Source organism: Apis dorsata, unplaced genomic scaffold (genome assembly GCF_000469605.1).
Source record: "Apis dorsata unplaced genomic scaffold, Apis dorsata 1.3 scaffold_5, whole genome shotgun sequence".
Lineage (NCBI taxonomy): Eukaryota > Metazoa > Arthropoda > Insecta > Hymenoptera > Apidae > Apis > Apis dorsata.
In genome coordinates this window covers 1,190,868-1,214,511 of record NW_006263308.1, presented here as the reverse complement: position 1 = coordinate 1,214,511, position 23,644 = coordinate 1,190,868, and the positions used below count along the sequence as shown (strand labels likewise).

Sequence of the window (23,644 nt, the reverse complement as noted above, 5' to 3'; positions counted from 1 at the left end):
GCCCCCTCGACTTAGTGATTCGCAAGTTCCCCTCTGAACCGAGGTCAACAGTTTGTTACAGGGATCGTCCCTCAAGGGGATATAAACACCCGCGGTTGATTGACCCGTCGCCGCGACGCACATTCAACAGCTGCATACCTTCGCCGCGTAACAAGAACAATCGAGTGCATTAAATGTAATGGCAACTTGATGATAGTTCAGATACGATTCACTAACCATCTTCTATAGAAAAACAGTATATATAATTGATAACAAAATAGGAAAATCATAAATATTGAATTGAAATAAAGACTTGAAAAATTATATAAAGTTTTGAGATATGAAAAATTCTAGAAAAGTTTTGAAAAATACAAAATTTTGAGAACATTTGAATTATACGAGATGGATTTTTTAAAAAATTCTCAGATTTTTGAAATTTTTTAAAAAAACTTAAAAATAATTTTAAAAAGCTTTAAGAGAGAAGATTCAGGAAAAATTTAAAAAAATAGAATTTTTAAATTACTATAGAAAATGAATCTGAAAAATTTTTAGATTTCAAACAATTCTAAAAAGACAATTCTAATATCTATAAAGAATTTTAAAAAATTTTGAATTATAGTAAAAAATTCTGAGATTCTAAAAAATTCTAAAAAATTCTAGGAAACATATTCTTGAAAAAAACATATAATATATTACATTCTTCATTCATTTTATTAATAGTTAAAATTATTAATAGTTAATATATAATAATAATAATATAATAATATATTAATAGTTAACATATAATTTTAGAATGTTTTGGAAATCAATTATGTTTTATAAATCATTATAAAAATTATTTTAAAACTTTAAAAATGTATTAAATAAATATAATAAATTTTTTAAGTAATCTCTAAGAAATTTAAGATCTCAGGAAATGGAGAGAACTCAATATTACATAATAGAAAGGGTAACGTGGAATAAATTCAACATAAAGTTCTCGTAGCAATAAGGAAGTTTCCTGTTTATGCTTGATAACGGCAAACCTGTTAAATTATTAGTTACAGAGTTAGAAACGATGTGGTTTGTTTTTAAATAGTAAAAGTCTACATTCTCTTAACGAGATTGAAATAGAAATCCAATACTTAATAAATAATCTATTATCAAAAAAAAAAAAAAATATCAATATGAACAAATCAAACATTTAGATAATAATGATAGTTTATTCTAGATAGATTCATTTCAATTGTAATTTTTTAATTTATATTTAGTTTTTTATATAAATACAATTTAAAAATTCGAGTTTGATTAAAATAACATTTATTTAAAAATATTTAACTTTAGTTTTTAATTTTAACTTTAATTTTACTTCACTTTGATTTCTAGTCAATCAAGATATCTTCTCACAGTTAAAATCTCATTAATTTATCATCATATAGTATTTTTACTATAATTTTTTTACAAGAATGTTAAAAAATTTCATATACATAATATCGGAGCATTTTCATTAACTTTTGCAGAATCATTTTCAAATTATTGTTTTAAACAATTTAAATATACAGATATTATCTAATTATATAATAAAAAGAATTACATTTAAAAAAATATTTAGAGAATCACATTTATACACATATAGCATAAAGTATAATTAAAATATTAAAAATAAAAATTAAAAATTTCTTAAATATTAAATAAAATACTTATATTCCATACATTGATTTTTTTTCAATATTTAAAAAAAAAAATATCACAAACCTTATTTCACAATGATCAGAATCCTGTTACTGAAAAATCGTCGTTCCACGTGAATTGTTGATTATCTTCGAAGAACACTAAGTACGAAGAACACCGGAAGTATAGTTAACAGAATATTTCCTCTTGTAATAATGTTTCACCTGCACGTTTTCTGGCACTGGCGTGTCATCGTCGACGACGCAAACAATTAGAAACGAACACCACACAAAAAAATCGAAACGCGACTACTCGACTTGTTTCGCCGCGGAACGCTAAATTCGAACTGATCACCGCGCGCTTCAAGTTCTCCTACTACTAACTATGAGTGCGCAGCGATCGTCGACTTTCGTTCGGTCTTGAAACCATTCGCCCCACTTTGTAAGTTTCCACCATAATTTCTCACTTTCCTTGTCTGTGAATTTCTTCTTCCAATTATATATGATTCTCTTTTGGATAATTATAGATGTTATCAATGAAGAAAGATAAGATATAATTCTTTTTCGTTACTCTCTTTATTTTTTTTTTTCAATTTTAAATAATTAAAATTTCATTAATTTTGTTATTTTTTTAGGAATAAAAAAATAAGAAAATACCAAATATCATATAGACATTTCTACCTTTTGTTTTATTTTATATTTCCATTTTTTAATTTTTTCATCATTTTAAAAATGGCTTTTTTCTTTCAATCCTCTTTTGTCTTTTAACATATATTTTGTTTTTTAAAAATACTTGCAAATTTGAAGCTATTTAATTCTGTAGAAATAAGAAAGAAAATAACAATGTAGAAAATGTTAAGAATGTATGTTCATTCATGAGAATAATTGCATGAATGCGGTAGAAAAGGACCAATTCACGAATCTCACAGCGGACGAACGAATAAAACGCACAACATCCACACTAGACGGAAGTAATGAACGTTACTACGCTTATCTAGTTTGATACTTCCTTCCCAGCTTACAAGCATTTATACAAGAGCGTAGGCAGACTTTCTATGGATATCATCGTAATTACTATCATCATTTAGTTCAATTAATATCTCTAAGCATTTGTAATTCTTCTTATTCTAAAATATAATTTTATATTATTTACATTATTTACATTATAAAATATAATGTTATATTATTTATATTACATTATATTTCATTTTTAATAAATTATTGAATAATATTAATTATATTATACAACTGATAATCTTGAATATGTTTTATAAAATATTATTATTTTGTAAAATACTTATTATTATTAATGAAATGAAAAACATGCATTGCATGTTTATTGAAAATAAAAAATGTTTTTCAAAAAAAGAATAAGAATAATACATTCAAATAATATAATACAAATTTATACATAATTATACAAAAATAATTATTTTTTACAAGTAAATTCTTAACTTACATTAAATCATGATAATTTCTATGAGGTTTCCTTTTTATTATTGAATAATCATTTCAATATATAATTTCTGCTAACATCATTGTAATGATCTATAATCTATTCGATCTATAGGCAGCATCGTTAATATAATTTTTATGTAATCCTAATCGAAATTTCAAATTCTCGTGTAATAATATCATAATAATATAATATTAACATCAATTTTATTATTTATTATGTTGTTTTCCAATATTTATAGAATATATAATCTATATCTGAAGTTGCATCTGAAATATAAAAAGATTATTTTTTAAATTACATTACATTTTGAAAGAAAAAGATGATATATAGTCACACATGATAATCATAAGTTCTTATGATTAACAGATATTTAGAATAAAAATTAATATTTCCATATTTTTTATTTACTTAAACACTTAAAACATTTTTTTAAAAAGAAAAATTGTCTTATTATTACCATATCTTTTTAATGTTGTAAAATAATAATAATAATAAATTGATAAAATAATTTTAACATTTTCTATTAAATAAAATTTCATTTTAAGTATCCATATCTTAATCATGAAATTCCAAAAATTCATGTTAACTTTATTTATTTATTTACAAGTGTATTTTATTAATTTTATTTTCATTTATAGTTCACATATAAACGAATATTTAATATAAATATTCGCTGATTGCAATTTAGATAATGCTCAAAACGTATTATTATTTTAATTCATATTTTACTAAAATGAATTTTATTGAAATGCTTGTTCTCAAAGATTGTAAAGCATTGAGAAATTAATTAAAAATCAACAATAATTTGTGTCTGTGATAAGAATGAATCAGGACATTTTCATATAATGATTTTCTTCATTTTTTTCGATATCACAAAAATTTATAATGATTTTTTGCTTTTTCGAATCAAATTCTTTTGCAAAATCTTCATAATATAAAACATTCACTCAATTCATTCACAAAAAAAATAAAATAATTTTTTATTGTTATAAATTATTATCATACTATGAAATTTAATTTCATGATGATGTAACTCTGTTGATTATCCATTACAATAATCATAATGGTTATGCTTGATCTTGTAACCTTGACAAGATCATTGCCATCGTGGCAATGGCACAAGAAACAATCAGTGATTATCTACGTCTCTATTATGGAATTCCCTGCATTTAATTGTATTTAATAGCTATTTATATGAATGTGTCAGATCAAATGGATTTGATATGTTTTACAAAATGATGGGTCAAGGATTATCATATTATGAGATCTCATGATCATTATCTTAGTTATCACTTTATTATTAGTATTATATTTGATTTTATAGTATTTTTTCATATTTAATTTTGTTTTTATTATCCCATTCAATTATTCTGCATAAATCCTTGAAAAAGTTTAAAGATTTCTATATTCATGATTAAGAAATTTTTTAATCAGAATTTTCGTATCCTTGTATCAATTTAAAATTCAATTCAACAAAAAAAATCTTGATTTATTTATTGTTTCGCAATACGTGCTATTTTCTCAATAATCAATATTCTTATTTTTCTTATATAAAAATAATAATAAATTAAACAATAAAAAATAAAAATTTTTATAATATCATTATTTCTTTACAATAAATTTCTACAAAAGATAAATTTCGTACTTGATATCAATTTTTCAAACAAACATTATACTATACTTCGTAGATAGAGCTATATAAAAAGTACTCTATGTTTTATTTGATTAATATATTTTTTTCGATTATTAATTACATCTTTTTTCAATGATCTAACAACATAATACATGTAAAATTTCATTTTTCTATATTTAAAAAAATCTTAGTAGTCATATTTTGAATGTATCAAGCAGCGATAAGAAAACGGATGTTGACTTTGTAGCTTTAAAAAGAACACACGTGTTTAATGTAAATACATTCTATTTAAGACTAATATAGTTGACGGTTAGTTTAGAACTCTTATATCATTATACCATTCAGCTCGAGTTATCCCTGTAGTTCGCCTCGTGAAATCGCAGATGTATTTACATTGTCTGCCTAATTGTCATACATATATCTAGAGATTCCTTTTCTTTATAGGTGGATGTTTAAAAACTAAAAATAATAAAAAACAAATCAATTAAAAATTAATCTAAAATTAATTAAGTCTAAAATATATATTGTAGAATTGTCTTCTAGGCATTTTATTTATTTGATTGGATTCGTTTATTATCTATTTATCTTAGTTAATAAATATCAAAGTAAAATTTTTTTTTAAATTATTAAAATTAATTTGAAAACATCAATGGAATAGTTTCTAAAATGAATAAGATGAAATTCAGATGTACATCTGAAATTGGAAATAAAAGCGCTTGCGCTTTTAACTCATCTATTATTTTCATCTTTTTTATGAGGTAAACTTGGATTTGATAAACATTTACGTAATAAACATTATCGCAATTAATCCTAAAATATAAATTTGTATATATATTTATGTAAAAAGACGATATTACGTTATGTTAATTAAAAATTTTTTTAAATTAAATTTTATACAAATATCATAATTGAAAATATTGAATAATTAAAAAAGTTTTATTTATTTTTGATGATCAATTTTCTATCCTGAGATAATCTTATTTTATTCTATATTCACTTATAAATCATTGGATGTCGCGCACTTTCATTGAAACTTCTTCACAGCTTTCCCAACTGCGGATCGAAATGGATTTAAAACCAGAAGGACAGACCAATCAGATTGCATATCTTGCGCGCATGCGTATTTTGATACCTACTCTTGTAACAAGGAATCTGTTGTAGACACAGGAAAATATTTTAATAAGATCGTAACTTCAGTTAGTCGTGATTGATTTTTTTCAAATCTTATTTTATGAAGTAAAATAATAAAGATGTGAAAAGTGATAATTTCTATGATTTCTAAAATGTCATCGAAGTGCATCTCTGTCAATCCACATTTCTCATATGTTTATTGAACTTCAATTCATCAATTCAATCAATTTAATTAATATTATTGTAAAAATGGATAATTGTAAATACAAAAATTTGACAATAACAATTGAAGAAGGATAAATGATCTCTAAAGAAAAGAGAAGATTTATATGGAATCATTTTCGCGATAAAAAAATTTTTAAGAAAAAGATTGTTCATTGATCCTGTCAATTTTTTCTTTCACAATTGTTTACAAAATACAGACAACGAACCTGAAAGTATAAAATTAAAATATGAATAACTTTGTGAGAGAAAAAAAGGGTTCTTGCATTCGATACTAACCTATCTCAACAGAATGCGAGTATTAAAATCCCCGATATGCTTTTCATATTTAGAAATTCTTAAGATATATATATAAACATTAATTCCTAAAATACTAAAAAAGATTCATCAACAAAATTAAAAAAAAAATCCAACAAGAATTTATCAATATTATATATAGTTACTATTCTTCTAACCAACCGTGATAAGAAATAGCTGTTCAACATCTTTAACAGCAATAAATCAAAAAAATAAACAAATAATTAATAATAAAATAAAATTAAAGATTAAAAGTATAAAAAAATGTCAGAAGATAGGCAATTTGCATTCATTAATGTGTTCTGGTTGGAACCGTTATTGTGGAAAGTCATAAAAAATTTACTTTATAATATCATTTATAGGATTTTAATTCCTCTAGATTTTTCAAAAATTATTGAGATAAAATTATGCAGGATCGCTGAACAGAAAGGATGCAGTTTGGAGAAGTGTCGTTGAACCGGATTTATTCTGGTTATTTGATTCGGTGTTATTATCAACGTCCTCGTCGTCGAGGTCGTAAAATTCAAGAAAGACTTGGCTGGATTCAAGGTCAGCCACAGAATGTTGGCGGAAATGGTCCGTCTTTCGTACCAGCATCGAGCATTTTATTGCTATGTGATTCTGAGTATATGGATTTTTCTTCTTGTTGCTGGTAATTGAAGGAAATCTCGGCAGTTATTTTTTTTATTTTTTACGTATATTCTAATTTTTTTATACATTATTTATAATTTTATTAATTTTATATTTAATTTTGATTAAAACTGATTACTTATTATATTTTTTTTATTTTTTATATTATTTTATGTAATAACATAATAGATTTTTTTAGAAAACCCTTTTGATATATTAATGCACTATTTTATCTTAACATAAGCGCTTAAAAGGAAATACGCGAGACAATGCAATTAAATAATGCATACACAATTTCATGTTATCAGCTTCGTTAACTTGGTGTTAGACATATAAACATGTTTAAAATTCTTTTTTTCATCTAATGTTTTTTTTTTCTACTTTTTTCTGAGCAAAAAATTGAATATGAATTTATTCATTACAAATATATATGTAAATTCTAAAATATAATTAATAAAATTGCATTGTTAAATTTTATAGGTATGTACAAATATATTGGTATAGATGAAAAAAGTTCTATGCAAACTAGAGTTATAGAAAATGACATTTCCATAAAAGAATTCCCAAGAAATTTAAAAGCTGATCTAAAAACCAAAAAAATATTTCGATTTTGTAATCCTCCTAGTGAAATTACAACGGAAACAGAAGGTAAATAAAATGTTTATATATTATATTATATATTATATATTATAAATAATTATAATATTATTAAATTATTTTAAATTAATAAAAAATTTAAATAATTAATAATTCTCATTTTTAGGAAAATTAGATGGAAATTTAACATTAGGAGGAATTTTAGTGTTTATTCGACATGGAGACAGAGGTCCTTTAGCACATATTCGAAATATAAGTTTAGTGAATTGCGGTGGAGATTTTAGTTCCATACCTGAATTAGAAAATTTATATCATAATTATGTAAATTTTTTGCAAAATGTTTCCAGCTATTCCAGAACTGCTTGGGCACAATTTTTAGGACCATTTCATGGTTTTCCAATGTTGCCCAGCAATTCTAAAGATTGCAAAATTGGCCAATTGACAACTCTTGGCATTGGACAATTATTAAAAACTGGAATCATACTTAAAAATGCTTATTATCATAAATTGAATCTGGGAAATAATTCTATATCCAATAAGGATATTATTGTATATAGCACTAGGTATCGAAGGACAGTCCAAAGTGCAGTTGCATTATTATATGCTCTATTAGAAACAGATGGTTTCCAAAATTTAGCTAAAATTACTATGCAAGAAAGTCAAAGCTATGCTTTTTGTAATACAGATTGTGCATGTCCTGCTGCTGAAAAATTTTATAAGCAATATCTAAAGGTAATTACATTTTAATCTTTTTTATGAATTTGATATTGAATTTTTTGAAATTTTCTTACAGGAAATGTCAGATCATTTGAAATCTCATCCAGCAGTGGCTGATCTTATACGACAAGCTTCCAATGCAGTCTTCGAAATTCCTGATCAAGCCCAGATGACAGATCCTAATACCTTAAAGGATGCATTGTTAACTTATATCTGCCATGGTGCTTCTCTGCCCTGCATAGACTTTAACACTCAAAGAATTTGTGTGAAAACTGAACATGTAACAAGTTTGTTCACTTATACGGAATGGGAATCTAAGCAAGTGGCAAAAAATAATAGTCGCAGAAAATATGGATTGCTAAGGGCTTATGGGTTACTTCGAAATATCGTTTCCTATATGTTACGGATTATTTCTGAAGCTAAACCAAAAATAGTTTTATATTCTGGTCATGATAAAACATTAGAATACCTCGCAACTGCTCTCGGTATATTTTCTGACAAATTAACAATGCCGCATTATGCTTCTCGTTTCGTGATCGAAGTTTATCGAATAAATCCGAAAAATGAAAATCACGTAGCTAGCGATTTCTATTTTCGAGTAGTGATCAATGGTAAAGATTTTACTCAGAAAATTCCATTTTGCAGGAATGCAAATTTTTATAGTATCAGTTATATTGAACGCAATGAAATGGAAAAACGCAAAGATTCAAAATTGTGCCCAATCGAGACAATCATCAGACAACTTCACGATGATTATTTCGGACCATTTAATGCAACTAATTTCAAAGATGCATGCACTAATCATAAGTATGGATAGTGTAAATGCGACAAATTTATTAAAATGATATAAATTATCAATTGTATAATTATTTAATTTTTTTGTGAAATTAATGAAATGAAAAATAACCAAAAATTAAAAATTGAATATTCTATAAGCTCTCACAAACTAGAAGTGAAATATAATCGGTGCAAATTCAAATCTTCATAAATTCAAATAAAATAATAGATCTTAATATTCTAATATTTTCCAAAGAAAGTATTAAAAATATATTACAAAGAATCTCAGCAAATTTCTTTTATTATTAAAGCTTTATTATATGGAAATCTCAAAGTATAAAATATAAAAAATGATAGTAAAATTTGCACTGTTTAGATACTGTCTTCGAACGAATAAGAAAAAGAAAGCCTTATATTCTTAGATTATATCTTACAAAATCGAATATAGCTTTAAATATACATACAAAGCTAAATGATTGCCATATATATTTTATCACGTCTTAATGTATATATGTAAATAACTTTTATCAAACGGAAATTGTGTTTATTGTTTTTAAAATTGTTGAAAAAATTAAAATCCTATGTAGTTCTCCATCTTTGCTACAATTAAATAATTATTTTCCTTGTTAAAATTAATTCTCATTATACTTAAAATGGACCAAAATCCTTGTATAAGAATAATCATCACACTCAAGTGCTGTTAAATTTATGTATTTATTTAGAAAAAAATTGCACGGTTCAAATTTATTGCAAAGTTGTACAAATCAGTATTTATCCAAAAGATATACAAAACAATGTTAAATTAAATTATAGATACATTTTTTGTTAAAATACATATTTATCATAAATTATATTATTGAAGGATGATTTATTAATTCCTGTCATTGAATAACAAAAAAAAGACATTTTATATTTTATTCACAATACAAAAACGTACAGATTTTTAATAAATAAATAGAATACTTATTACAATGTACAAGGCACAAGTTTGTATTCTTATAATAACAATGTATGTATAAGAACAATATTTTTTTATCTATTATCTATTATCAGTAACTTTGGTAAAACACAATATATAAACATAACATAATTTTGTTCAATTTGTTAGAAATATTAATAGTATTGAAATTATAGCACACAATATCATTATCTAATAATTAATATAGAATCTTAACGCATGTTCGACAAATGATAATTCCTATACTACAGTTCTATATACATTTTGTAGAAAAAATACAGTTAAACTTTCAACAACATCTTTTCCAATAAAAATGCCCAGTTTTGAATGTTTTTGGTTGATAATACAACCAAAAACAGCAATCCCATGCGGTTTATACAATAATAACCGCATTCATAAAATAGTGACGTGATATTTAAATCACAGTCTACAATAATTAGAAAAATTAGATACAAAACATAATACTATTCTGGAATAATTTGAAGATTTCCAGTTTCTGCCATGGCTAAACCCAATTTCTGTTGAATATTTTTCAAACGTTGATAATACTGTTCAAGTGTAAATCCGTCGAAACCACCATCCCCACTGAAAATTAATAAATAATAATTAATACAATTTAAAATAATTAAAATTAAATTTGAAATAATTCATTAATTTACTTACTTTGAAGTGTTTTTATCTCGGACAGGAGGTGAATGATTTATAGTAGTTTTCTGAATTGGTAAAAAAGATTGATCTATATTCCATAATAATGTTTTTACACCTATTCGTTTGCCAGTGTTCCATCTCACAATTAACCATTTCATTCTACAAATACTGATCACAACAAGTACTGCACTTCTAAAACGCACTTTTGGCGATTTTTTGTTGCGACCTATTACTGCATAAGATCGTTGCACTTTAGTCAATTGAGCAAGTACAGATAAAGTATTTTCTTCAGATAATTGATAGCCGCCAACAATAGATAGTAAATAGCGTTTCTGATAAGCTAGAGCTTTTCGTCTACTATCTGCTCGCAGAAATTTTCCATAAAAATGTTGCAACTGTGAAAAAAAATATATTATTATATCATTAAATATGAAATAAATATAAAAAAAAAAAAAATAGAAATTACTTTTTCTGTATGTTCTCGAGTATTCAAATCTTGAGGTGCTTTATTTCGTTTCACTTGAACTTCAAATAATTTAATTCGTTGATTCAATTGCTCTTTTTCTTCCCTTGCTTTCATTAATTTTTCCTGAAGAATAGTTTTCTCTGTCAAATATTTTTCGTTGATATTCGTAAGATCCTATAAATATAATATTATAGTTATAAAATGCAATGATTTATAAAATGATTAAGAATTTATTATTAAACTCATTACTTCAATCTTCTGTAAGAATTTAGCAGGGATATTTTCATTTGAGAATCTATTTTTCAATTCTTTCGTTAGTTCTAATTCTCTTATCGTGTATGTTTTTATGTCTTGTTGTAATTCTGTGATCACATCTTTTAAGTTCTTTTCCTCATCTTTGGCAGTAGTCAGTTTTTTAATTAGATCACTTTCTCTTTCTTTAAGAGTTTCCACAGTTTCAGTTAATTTTACTTCACGTTCAAGGGATTCTGTCAATTCTCTTTTTAACTGCTTCATATCAGCTTCTAGATCCATCTAGAAGAACAATTAATTATTTACTAAAAGATGATAGAAATCAATCATTATAAAAATATATATATCTTTATACTAACTATTACTTCTCTAGCATTATTAATTTCTCTTCTCGAAGCTTTAAGATCATTGTGTTCAGAAGCACTTCTTTCCTGTCTTCTAGTTTCTGCATCAGACATAGTCTTGATTCTTTTCTGTAACCATTCACATTCTTCTTCTTTTGCTTTTAGTTCTTCTTTGGTACGCCTGAGATCAGTTTGCAAATGATCTTTGGTTCCCTCTATTAAAATCAAATTACTTATTAAATTCTCTCTTTTTTCTTCCTCCACTTCAAGTTGTTTCTCAATGCGATTTTTCTCCATCTGTAATTTTTTCAAAGTATCTTTGAGCTCTACATTACATTTTTCTTCTTTTTCAAAGTTTTCCATTAGTAATAAATATTTCTTTCTTTCATTTTCCAAAAGATCTGTTAATTTCGGTAAGTCATCGGCTTTTTGGGATTGTACATGTTCTTTCATCAAACTCAATTGCATCTCTAAATTTTTGTATTCCTCTTGTAACAAGTTCAATTCATTTTTAAGTTTTGCCTCATTATCTAAAGAATTTTTTTGTTTATTTTGAAGAAAATCTATTAATTCTGAATTTCGGATATGTTCAATTTGCATTGTTCTATGTTCTTTTTCAATTTCAATTTTTAACATTCTCATTATTTTTTTCTCAGAAGATAATTCATCATCTAATTTCATAACTTTCTTTGATTCTTCTGTCAAATCTGATTTAAGCTGGAAGATACGATTTTCATATTCCGCTATCTGACATTTAAGCATTTCTCTTTCAATCTCTAAATCGTCTTTCAATTTTTTCAATTCTTCATTAATCTTATTAGCTTGAATTAGTTTTAATTTTAATTCCATATCCTGATAAGAAGCAGAATTATGTTGTTTTTCGCATTCAGTTTTATGTGTCTTTGTGTCACTTTCTATGGCGTTCATGATCTGTTTATCTAAATGAACTGATAAATTTAATTCTCTTTGTACCATGTCTTCAATATCAGTATCATCCTGTGATCGTTCTGCAAATACATGAAATATATGATTATTAAAATAAATAATTTAAAATATTTTATCTTATATATCTTATATAAAAGAAAATACTTACGCGCAATTAATTTTAAATCAGATAACTCTTTACTCATTTTCTCCATCATATCTCTTAACTCAGCAGTTAATTTCTTTTCGTCCTTTAACTTTTTTCTCAATTCCACTACATTTCCAGATTCTTTCATTTTATTTTGTATAATTTCTAAAGCTTTGTGTAGATTCTTACCATCATCATTCATTTGTCTTATCATTTTATCTTTTTCTTTTAAATATTCCTGCAAATGATGAATTTCTTGATCCTTTTCATTAGAAGGTGATGATGTTTCCGACACGCTAGTGCGTCTAGCCATTTCTTCTAATCTTCTAATGATCTGATCTCTATTGTTTAGACCTTCAGTCAGTCTCTGAATTTCGGTTTGACATTCTAATAATTCTTGTTTAATCGATTGATATTTGGTTTTAAATTCGTATAATTGTTTGTTTTCATTTTCGATCTCAATATTGCGGGTTTGAATTGTTTCAATGGTAATATCTTTGTCGAGAATTATATCTCTAAAATTTTGCATTTCTTTTATCTTCTCATGAAGCAAAGTAGTATATTTCCGTGCCTGTTCTAATTCTTGTTCCTTCTCTTCTATATTTTTCTTCAATTTAATATTTTCTGAATTCAGCTCCATTATAATTCTTTCATTCATTTGCATTTTATTCTTATGATCTTGTATTTCTTCATCTTTTAATTTCAAAACATTTTCTACTTCTTGAAGATCTTTCTTTATTTTATTTTCTGATACTCGTGATAACTCATATTGATTTTGATAGAAATATTTGTCTCTAGAAAGTGTTTCTATTACCTCTTTGAATTCTATTTGTAATTCATCATAATGTTTCTGTAAAGTAATTAAATCATTTTCTTTTTTATTTAAAATTACTGATTTTGTATTTAATTCCTCTTTCACTATCTGCAATTGATTCTCTAACTTCTCCATTTCATTTAAACTTTCATTAATGGAAGTTTGAGTATATTTTATTGATGTAACACAAGATTTATTACTATTACTGTCATTTTTCTCATCAATATGTTTTTCAGGAGATTTCTGCACTTGAATTTGTTGTCTTGACTGGATAACATGATCGGTTTTGTCATTGGAAAGATTATTTTCTGATGAGGAAGTCTTTAATTCTAGGCCACTGTGTAACAAATCTAACATTCCAGATTGTTGACTAGAAGTTGCAGATAAGCTCTGAGAACCAAGATCCAAAGGAGGAACTTGAGGATGAACCATGTTAGTACTGTCCATCAAAGGCACAATTGAATCGTCTATATTTTTGAGAGTAAATGGAACTTTGAAAGTAGATACATTAGGTAAGTTTTGAGTTGTATTAATTCCTCTAATAGCTTCTGTAGTCTCTTCGCATTCCGAGTGAATTGATAATATATCACTTAATGTACGTGCACTATTCTTTGCCTCTGTTTGACGTGCTAATTCTCTTAATTGTGTTTCATCTAAATTTAGCGAAGAATATATTTCAAGTTGCTTTTCTTTTTTGGATAATTGTTCTTTCAAATGATCTATTTCCTCGTTTTTATCTGCTAACATACTATCTATTAGTTTTGGTAATTCCAATTGAGCATGTTCTTGAACGCCAACTTTTGCCTAATAATAATTTTATTTAGTTAAATACAATATTTATAAATATTTAATTTAAATTATATACCTGAAGAATTTTTTTTTCTTCTTCTACTACTTCCAGATGTTCTTTCAACTTTTGAATTGTAACACTTTCTACTTGTACCACATTTGCAATCTCTGCTTGTTTCTCTTGTAATAATTGGTTAACTCTATCTAATTGATTCTTCATATCCTTTAACTAAAAAATAAAAAATATTTTATAAAAAGTGACGATAAAAGATATATACTTTTCAATATTTACTTCTAAATCTTTATCAGCAATAGTTCGTTCCAAAGATTGAAATTTCGTATTAGCTTCATGAAGTTGTAATTCTAAGCGAGATGTTGCTTGTCTTTGAGCAAATGGAGCACTTTGTTTATGCTGTTCCAATCTACCGCGCATTGATTGTATTTGGAATAATTGTTCAGAAGCTGTTTGTTGAAGAATTTCTTGTTCTGCTTGTAATTCCTGTAAAAAAAAAAGAATTTTTAAAATTACATAAGAATCAAACTTTTTTTATTTAATTTTTTTTCTTTACTTCATTCTGATTTCTAAGTGCTGTCATTTGTAATTCTAAATCTTTGATTCTTTTGAAAGCTACTTCTTCGGCTCTAGCATGTTTTAACATTTTCTCTTTAAGTTTTAAAAGTTGATCAAGAGGTAACATAGGTGGAGCAGTGGGATCATCTGGTGTGGGACACCGTGTAGCATCTATTTGATCTCTGATAGACACATCTTCGCTTGGTTGGCTTAAACTTAAATTGGAACTGCACATATGCGCAGATTCCAGTTCTTTAATTCTTTTATCTAATTGATTTTGCATATCACGAAGTTCCGTTTTCATTTGCTTCAATGCAGCAGAATTTACGTTGAATTGTTCAGAACTTAATTTATGTTTTCTTAATTCCTCCTATAAAATCGTATTTTAAAAATAAATATTCTATACAATTTTCGATAATAAATTTAAACTTACCTGTAAATGAATAATGTGTTCATTCAATTGTTTGCTTTCACTACCCATCTTAACGGCATCCAATTCTTGAACTAATTCATGCTGATTTTTAGTTTGTGCAGCAATCACAGTTTCTAGTTGATTGATTTGTAATTGCAGAGATTCTTCTTTCTCAGTTTTAATTTGTAATTGTTGTTCTAAATCTGTGATTATCTCTCTAAGTACCCAAATTTTATCAATAGCTGCTTTGAGTTCACTTTCAGTTTCATTTTTTTTTGCTTCTGTGTCAGACATAAGAGAGGACATCTCTCTCATTTGAGATTCCAGAACTTCTACCTAGATTACATTTAATCGTTTAATAAATTCTTTGTTTTTTAAGTTTAATTAATTACCATAACCATAATTAGCTGCTAGAAAGCACCACCAATATATAAAGCACACAAAGATATATAATATTTGTTCAAATGAATTAAAAGTTACATGCATAATACATTTGTTAAAATAAAATATATATTATTTTAATTTATTTTTTATTCAATATAGTTCAAATTTGAAATATTATTAAGTATATTCTTATAATTCTTATAAGTAAGTAACCACTCACAGTTGCATCGATGTCAGATGCTTGAAGCGTAGGGATGTCTGATGTTGCTTCAGGTGATAATGTGGACTGCTTTGTGCGACAAACAGAAAACCAAAACCAAAGTGCAGAAAAATTCGTGTTAAAAGATTAGTAAAAATGCGTGTTAATAATAAGCTGCTTAATTACTGCAATATAGCTAATGACAATTATAAAAAATAGATTTAAATTATATATGATATCTTAAAATTTTTTTATTAGTTTCATGAATTTATATGAGATCAAAAAAAAATTGTGAAAATATCCCAATCCAAAACAAATAAAATTAATTATTTCTGTATCTGAAAAAGTTTTTGTATCTGATTGAAATTATTACACAAGAAGAGTTTTCAAAAAAGCCATATGCCTTAAATGCAAACAAGTATTTCATTTTTCGAATTTGTTGATCATTTTTTTAAATAATATAAAATATCTTGAAACTCACTTCAGATGTGATACGTTGATCTCTTTCCTTCTCTCGTTCACGCTCCTTAAGTTGTTCCTGCAGAATATGAATTTGTTTTGCAGCTTCATCTCTCTCTGCTTCTCTTTCACTTGCTTGTTCATCCAAGAATTTACGAGTTGCTTTTAATTGTTTATCTGCTGCCTCGATCTACACATATTTTCTTTCAATTAATATAAATAAAGATTTTAAGATGTATTAAAATAAGTTAACATAAAAATCTTGAATTAAAAAATCAATAGAATATATTTTTTATTAATTAAAATTAAAAATTTTAATCATATTTATATTAATACACATTCAATAATAAATTATATTATAGAAAATGAAATTATAAACACATTATATGTAAAAAAAAATATCTTTATACAAAACAAACATTAATCTAATAAAATAAAATGTGTCTACAATTTGTAAAAAATATTCATTACTTCTTTTCAAGCATATTTAATTCTGTTTTCAGATACTTAATAAAGCAATCTGAAAGGATAAGAAAAAGTTAATTACATGCATACAAACTAGCATTAGAAAGAAATACATTTTTAATATAATATATGTCCAATATTCATCAAAATATTATTGTTATTTACGTATATTAGCATAAAATTTAATCATTTGTAATACCACTTGTAAATTTTGTTAGAATTGCAAAAAATTTATAAAATTATTATTAATTTATTATAAAATATTGTGCAGTTTTAAAATTTAGCGCTAAAATTAACTTACGGAGCAGATTTTTATAATAGTATTAGTAAGTCTATAATTTACCTTTCGGTGGCAAACCCTGTGAATGTATGGGGTAGGAGTAGGTTCTAAAGGCACCTGCTGCAGATAACAGAACGCTAATCAATCGTTTTAAAACTGCATTATAAAACTATACATTTTTATCTGTCGTTCTGTTTTTTCATTTTTTTTTTGTTCCATATATTTCTTTTTGAAAATTTGTTTCTTTTGATTTCAATTTAATATTTAAATATTAAATAATAGGAAAATCAACTCAAAATTAAATTTCAATAAAAATAATATATAGAAATAAACACTATCTATTTATGAATTAAAAAAAAATTTTGTGGAATATATATATAAATAATTAAGCTAGGTACATAGAAAAATTAAAATATGAACTACCAAATACTAAACTCTCATTTTCAATATGCAATACACCACAAATATTTCGTATATAGCATACCAACTCTATATAATAAAATACATGCAATCTGTGCATTCTTTAAAAAAAAAATTTTTAGTTTACCTGTTGTTGTAAGTCTTCCTTTTCTTTTTTAGCTTCTTCCATCAATTTATCACTCTGTCTAGACAACTCATCTATCAATTGTAATAATTCTGTACAATCTCCTCCTCCATTTGATAATACATGTCTGACTAAAAAATAAAATATAAATATAAAAATATATACTGAAAAATTATTTCATTTTTCATACCTTTTTCTTGTAATTGTGAAAAGTCTTGTAATGTGGTATCAATACCCACATCATAATTTTCCCCATAACCTTCTGTAATTGTTTCTTTTTTATTCTCTGCATTAACCAATTTTCTTTGAAGATCGAAAATAGTCATTTTTTGATGATCAATTTCTTCTTGGTAACCCATAATTAAAGTTTCAGCATGATGGAGCTTCAAATTTAGTTCTTCATTCATTTTATTCAACCAAAGAGTATCTTTTGAAGATAATTTTCCTTCAATCGACGAAGTATTAAGAATTTCAGCACTCTCAGATTTCAAACGAAGTATGCAATTGTTTAATTCTTGTTTTAATTTTTCTGTTATGTTATCATCTTCTTCTAGAATAGTTGGTAAAGTTTCAACATTGCTATTTATTATTGAAACTATCTCTGTAGTTTTTGGAGCAAAATGCACCTTTCGGACAATCATCTCAGGTAAATTCAATGAGTCTTTTTTTGAACTTATTTTTAATTCGTTATATTTCAATCCTTCAATTTTATCAAATTGCATGATTTTTTCATTATTAACACTATCAGATAATTGCCTTTTAGTAATTTCAGTAAAAAGAGTGTTATTAATTTCTTCTTCACAAACAATAAAATATTTTATCAATTCTTCAATTAAAATTTTAAGAGTGGCGCACGTTTTAGTTAAATTATTTCTATTTGATAAAAATAAAATATATTTTTTTAAAATAAATATCAATAAAAATAATTTTTAATTTTATCGAAATGTAAATACCTTTCTTCAAAAATCTTATTATCTATTAACAAGTTTCTATCACCACAATAATTTTGAAGATATTCTGATTTAATTTTATTAAGTTCTTCTCGATGACAATCAATCATCCTAGTCACAGTTCGAGAATGTTCTTCTTTTAAATGTTGCATCTCTTCAATATGTGTATTTTTGAGCAGTTGCATTTCTTTTTTTGCATTACCAGTTAGTTTATCTCGTAATTCTAGCAATTCTATTGGCCAATTGTCTTCTACGTCCGACTCGATCGTTAAAAGTACCTATTCATTAAATTACAATAATATGAAAATAATAAGTTGAAAATGATATTTCAATACAAAATTAAATTAAATAAATGTTCTAATAATTATTGCAAGTTTTATAATACATTATAAATTGGTGTAGCTAAATCTAAAGCTACCTGAATTTGTTCTTGAAGTGCATTAATAATATCCAATTTAGCTAGCGCAACTTGCTCTTCCAATTGATGGTTGTAGGCTGCTCGCAGTTGCGTTAATTCACCGTTTTCCAACGCACCCGCATCCCATTCTGTTTGACAATGCTGCATGCACACGATCACACAATAGCTGTTAGTTACAAGAGAAACTGTACATTGTGAATCTATTTAGTTTGGGCTAATACTTCTATTTTCCAATTGATAATTCATAATCCAAAACTCCTATTATAATTTTTATTAATTGGTAAAATTTATTAAAAAATGTTTTTAGAATTTAAAAAAAAATAAAAAAAAAACACAAAATACATTCAAATTAAAAAATCATGCATTTTTTTAAAAAAATATATAAATGCTACTATACGAAAAAACGTACCATTTAAATTAAAATAAAACATTTAAAGTGCAATCTAATATACATAAAGAAGTAAATAAAAAAATTTGATTTTCATTAGTATGTAACACATATTTCTAAAAAAAAAAGAAGCAGTTGTATTGCACAAAAATGATGTCCAACATTTAATATAACAAATAACAAATAAAGTGCATTAAATATACAAAAAAGAAGTGCATAAAATGTTTGAGAATTTTACTTGCCTGATTCACCATATTTCTTAAAAATCCATGATTCCTTTCTTTATTATTGTACAATTCTTTTTCATATATATTTTTCTGGTCTTCCAAAGCTTTTTCATAATTTAATTTCATTTCCTGTCCCTCTATTATTTTGTTTTGCAATTCTTGTTGTAAAGTTTTTATTTCATATTCTAGTTCAGATTTATTATAAGTATTAAAATTTCTACTAGAATACTTAGATTGTTGTTCATCTCCAATTGGAGAACCAAGTCTTGAATTATGTTCAGATATATTAGAAACATTTAAACAATCGCCTGCACCACCAAAATATAAATCTTCAGTTATATCAGCAATTTCACTATCATTATCTGACATTTTTTTTGATTGCTGACTAAATATTTCTTCAGAATATTGCTTTTCCATCAATAAACATTTTTGTTCAAAATACATGCGCAATTCTTCCATTTCTTTTGCGTGTCGCTTTTCCAATTCGATTTTAAGATCATTTAATTCTGTTGTACCTTCTTTTAAGCCTAACATCAATGATTGTACTTTTCTAATTTCAGATGTAGTTTCAGTTTTTATAGCATTTATTTGCTCGTCATGAACGTGAATTAATGTTTCAATTTCTTTGCGTAAAGTTTCCTTTTCTGATCTTAATTGATTTATAGATTCTTTTAATAAATATATATTGTCTAATTTCTTTTTCAAAACTCTATTTTCTTCCATTTTTTGTTCCTTTTCTGTGGTAAGATTTTCTGAGAGACTAATATAATATTTCAATTTGCTTTTAATTTCTTCATAGTCTGTTTGTTGGCTTAAATGTTCTAATTCTTTTCGTAATCGTTCATTTTCTTCTACTACAAATGTTAATTTTCCTTGCAATGATACTCTTTTATTATTATTATCAAGATTTTCATTTTTCTCGGATAAAGTTTTATTTTTATCTAAACTTTGATCATGCATCATACTAACAGAATCATCAACAATTCTATCTAATTTATATTGCTTCATTAAGGCACTATTGTAACTGGATGATGGCATAGAAATATCTAATTTACTGTCATTTAAAGCTAAGGTTTGATTCAATTTCTCCTCTACCTCTGCACATTGAGCCCATGCTGTGGCCAATCCATTTTTCAATTGTTCACGTTCTTGTTCAGATTTTTTCAATTTATCTGTTAAATCATACATTTTCTTTATACACTCTGCAAACTCTGTTTCTTTTTGTTCAAGGATTATCTTAAATTTCTTAATTTCTTGTTGATCCTCTTCAATTTTATGTAACAAATCATTAACAGTATCTTTCATATTCTGATTTGATAATTTCAATTCCTCTTCTAATAGTAAGGAACTCTGGTCATCTAGATCATTCTTTTTCAAGGAAATTAATTCAGATTTATATTTGTCGCACACATTTTTCATATCTTTAAGTTGTTTCTCATACGATTTCTTAATTAAATCTGTTTGCTCCAATTCCTCTTTTGATTTACGAATATCCTCTTCAAGACCTTCAATTCTCTGAATTAGAAGTTTTTCTAATTCTGCTTTTTCCTCGAGTTTTTGTTTTGTTAATTGATATTGAATTGCCACTTCATCAAAAGTCTGATATGTAGTTTCATTTAATTCACTCAAAGTACTCACATTGATACCACTAAGTCTAGATAATGATTTTTCTAAATCATATATCCTATTACTCAAAGTTTTTTCATGAATTTGGCTGTTTTCTATTAATGATTGTGCTGCTGAATATCTTGATGAGAGATCATCAAGCTTAAATTTTAAACTTTCATTTTCTTCTTTTAATATAGCAGCATTTGATAAAGCCTGTTCCAAAGAACGTTCAATACTTTCTTTTGATTCAAGAATTGCAGTCACTGCAATGTATTTTGAAGTAATTTCTTCTAATTGAAGTTTATGTAACTTAATCTGTTCGCTTAGCATCTCTTTTTCTTTTTGATTTTCTAGATTTAGAATATGTCTAGCTCTTTCTGACTGTATTTTAAACTCATTAAACTTCGATTTATATTCATTTAATTCAGTTTGGGCAATTTGTTGAGATTCTGAGCGATTCATTAATTCAAGTTTCAAAGCTTCTACAGTTTTTTTATAATGAGTCAACTGTGTTTGAAAAATGGAAAGTTCTTTGGCATGTCTAGTATCCAAATCTGGCAGCTCCTTGTTTAAACGATCAGCTAGAATCTTATTCTCTTCCTTCAATTGTTTTATTTCTTCTTCATACTTATCTTGAATATTTATTATTTCCTTTTCATGTTTAACAGCTAAATCTTTCAATTCCTGCTGATGACGTGTAGTATTTATATTTGTTTCAGTTGTGAATTTCTTTAATATATGTTGCATATCTTGTTTTATTTTATCTACGCGTGCTTCATATTGTTTCTGTTGCTCTAAAGTCTCAGTGATATTTAAATTTTTATCAGCAGCACTTACACGAATTTGTTCATTTAAATTATTAATTTGTAACTTATAATCATTGATCTCTGCAACTCTAGTTTCTTTCTCCATTTCAAGTGTTTGTACATGCTCTAAGTTTTGAGCCAACTGACTATTTAATTTCTGTATCATTGATCTTTGATCATTTAAAGTTTTTTCTAAAGTATCAATCTAAAAAAAAATTCAAAAAATAAAAATTTTTCCAATTATTTTTTTGATCTGAAAAGTAATCTTACCTTTTCTTGTAAGCTTTTACTATTCATAGTACTGATATTATCCTTACAAGGTATTTCCATTGCATTCAAAGCATTCAATTGACTAGCAAAATTATCTCTTGCAGATATTGCTTGTTGTAAAGACCACATTAATTCTTCTATTAGGTTATCTCTTTGATTCACTGCTTTTTCAAACTCTTGTAACTGTTTCATAAAACAAAAGACATAACTATCTATATATACTATGTCAAAAAAAGAAAAAAAATATTTCATTTACTTTTGTATGATACAAAGGTATAACATCTCTGCTAGGTATACTACTATTCTGGCTTTGAGAAGAATTTGGAGATGATGCTTCTGCTCTCAAATGATCTATTTCTGCATTTAAAGCTTCCACTATGGCTTCCTTTCCTTGTAATAACTCTTCTAATTGAGCCACTCTTCCTGCAAGACCTTCTAAATCTCCATCTGCTTCTCCTTCACTCATACTGACACTGCTTTGCGTCACATCTCTTGAAGAAACTCCTTCATGTACCTATAATTAATAAAACTTAGAATTTCAAACAAATAAATAAATTTTTATTCTTACGTAAGATTCCCTATGTCCAATAGATTTGTCATTTCGGAAAGATTCTTCGTCAGATATCTCATCCATCTGATTATAACTTGTACCTTGAACTTTGCTAGCCTTTTCTGCCTTATATTTTTCCAACTAAATTAAATCAAAATCATGTTTTATATACAAAGTAAATTTTCATATAATTTTTTATTGAAGGAATTAAAATTTTTTTAAATATTTTATTCACTTTTCAAATTCATTATATTAAATAAATTTTCTGTCGTATATAGGAATAACTTATAAATAATTAAAAAATACTTGAGACTTGATGTCATAAAAGAAATAATTAATCTTAAGAAAAAAGACCTACCATTTCTCTACCCGCCTCCAAAGAGCGTCTTCTGCGCTCATCATCTTCTATTGCTTTACTCATTTCATTAAAATCTGACCAACAATTAGCTGTTTAGTAATTGACGATAAAAAGCAAATCGATTATTAATTGTTGGACAATCTACAAGTTTATTCAATATACACTACATTTCAAACCCATGTACTCAAATCATTTACTGCAAAATGTTCGACCGTTGTCGACTTATAAAAATACGAATTTCTATAGCGTCTGACATTGTACCATAAATTTTTCATGAGATAGATCGTGATCTAACTGATCAAAAACACTTCACGAACTTTA

The 23,644-nt window shown here is 25.8% G+C and overlaps 3 protein-coding genes across 16 annotated transcripts in view; 1 reads left to right on the top strand and 2 right to left on the bottom strand.

Moving 5' to 3' along the window:
- LOC102678424 (patched domain-containing protein 3) overlaps positions 1-2,039 on the bottom strand; it is a 28,513-nt gene extending 26,474 nt beyond the window's left edge. The window contains exon 1 of one of the 3 annotated variants that reach the window (XM_006607588.2): positions 1,714-2,039. The gene's annotated coding sequence lies outside the window, so the exon portion shown is untranslated. The remainder of the gene's footprint in view (positions 1-1,713) is intronic. The other 2 variants (XM_006607587.2, XM_006607585.1) reach the window with 2 other exon arrangements.
- A 3,809-nt stretch (positions 2,040-5,848) lies between these two features.
- LOC102678918 (2-phosphoxylose phosphatase 1) lies at positions 5,849-9,727 on the top strand. The gene is made up of 4 exons (XM_006607590.2): positions 5,849-7,022; positions 7,481-7,648; positions 7,764-8,329; positions 8,391-9,727. Exons 1-4 carry the CDS (start codon positions 6,932-6,934, stop codon positions 9,129-9,131), a joined length of 1,566 nt encoding a protein of 521 aa, XP_006607653.1. The 5' UTR covers positions 5,849-6,931; the 3' UTR covers positions 9,132-9,727.
- Positions 9,728-10,311: 584 nt separating this feature from the next.
- LOC102679041 (A-kinase anchor protein 9-like) lies at positions 10,312-23,599 on the bottom strand. Of its 12 annotated transcripts, none has more exons than XM_006607594.2 (22): positions 23,324-23,599; positions 22,984-23,106; positions 22,672-22,929; positions 22,416-22,598; positions 19,747-22,350; positions 19,117-19,257; positions 18,702-18,976; positions 17,939-18,621; positions 17,752-17,879; positions 17,268-17,324; positions 16,482-16,649; positions 16,022-16,090; positions 15,439-15,753; positions 15,004-15,375; positions 14,727-14,933; positions 14,511-14,663; positions 12,853-14,449; positions 11,775-12,766; positions 11,413-11,697; positions 11,164-11,337; positions 10,709-11,092; positions 10,312-10,634 (listed from the first exon to the last, which is right to left on the bottom strand). In XM_006607594.2, exons 1-21 carry the CDS (start codon positions 23,384-23,386, stop codon positions 10,709-10,711), a joined length of 9,231 nt encoding a protein of 3,076 aa, XP_006607657.1. In that variant the 5' UTR covers positions 23,387-23,599; the 3' UTR covers positions 10,312-10,634. The 12 variants fall into 12 exon arrangements, with proteins under 12 accessions (XP_006607657.1, XP_031363962.1, XP_031363971.1 ...); XM_031508102.1 differs by having other exon boundaries at positions 10,713-11,092; XM_031508111.1 differs by having other exon boundaries at positions 10,713-11,092; positions 11,781-12,766.
- Between the last annotated feature and the right edge of the window lie 45 nt (positions 23,600-23,644).

What these genes read in the sequence shown, in the direction of transcription:
- LOC102678918 (XM_006607590.2), top strand. Translation starts at nt 6,932, where the DNA reads ATGTTGGCGGAAATGGTCCGTCTTTCGTACCAGCATCGAGCATTTTAT. An exon ending in AATTACAACGGAAACAGAAG is followed by an intron (nt 7,649 to 7,763) that starts GTAAATAAAATG and finishes TCTCATTTTTAG; the next exon opens with GAAAATTAGATGGAAATTTA. An exon ending in TTTATAAGCAATATCTAAAG is followed by an intron (nt 8,330 to 8,390) that starts GTAATTACATTT and finishes ATTTTCTTACAG; the next exon opens with GAAATGTCAGATCATTTGAA.
- LOC102679041 (XM_031508102.1), bottom strand. Translation starts at nt 23,386, where the DNA reads ATGAGTAAAGCAATAGAAGATGATGAGCGCAGAAGACGCTCTTTGGAG. An exon ending in ATCAACGTATCACATCTGAA is followed by an intron (nt 16,091 to 16,481) that starts GTGAGTTTCAAG and finishes TGTCGCACAAAG; the next exon opens with CAGTCCACATTATCACCTGA. An exon ending in AACACATTATTCATTTACAG is followed by an intron (nt 15,376 to 15,438) that starts GTAAGTTTAAAT and finishes ACGATTTTATAG; the next exon opens with GAGGAATTAAGAAAACATAA.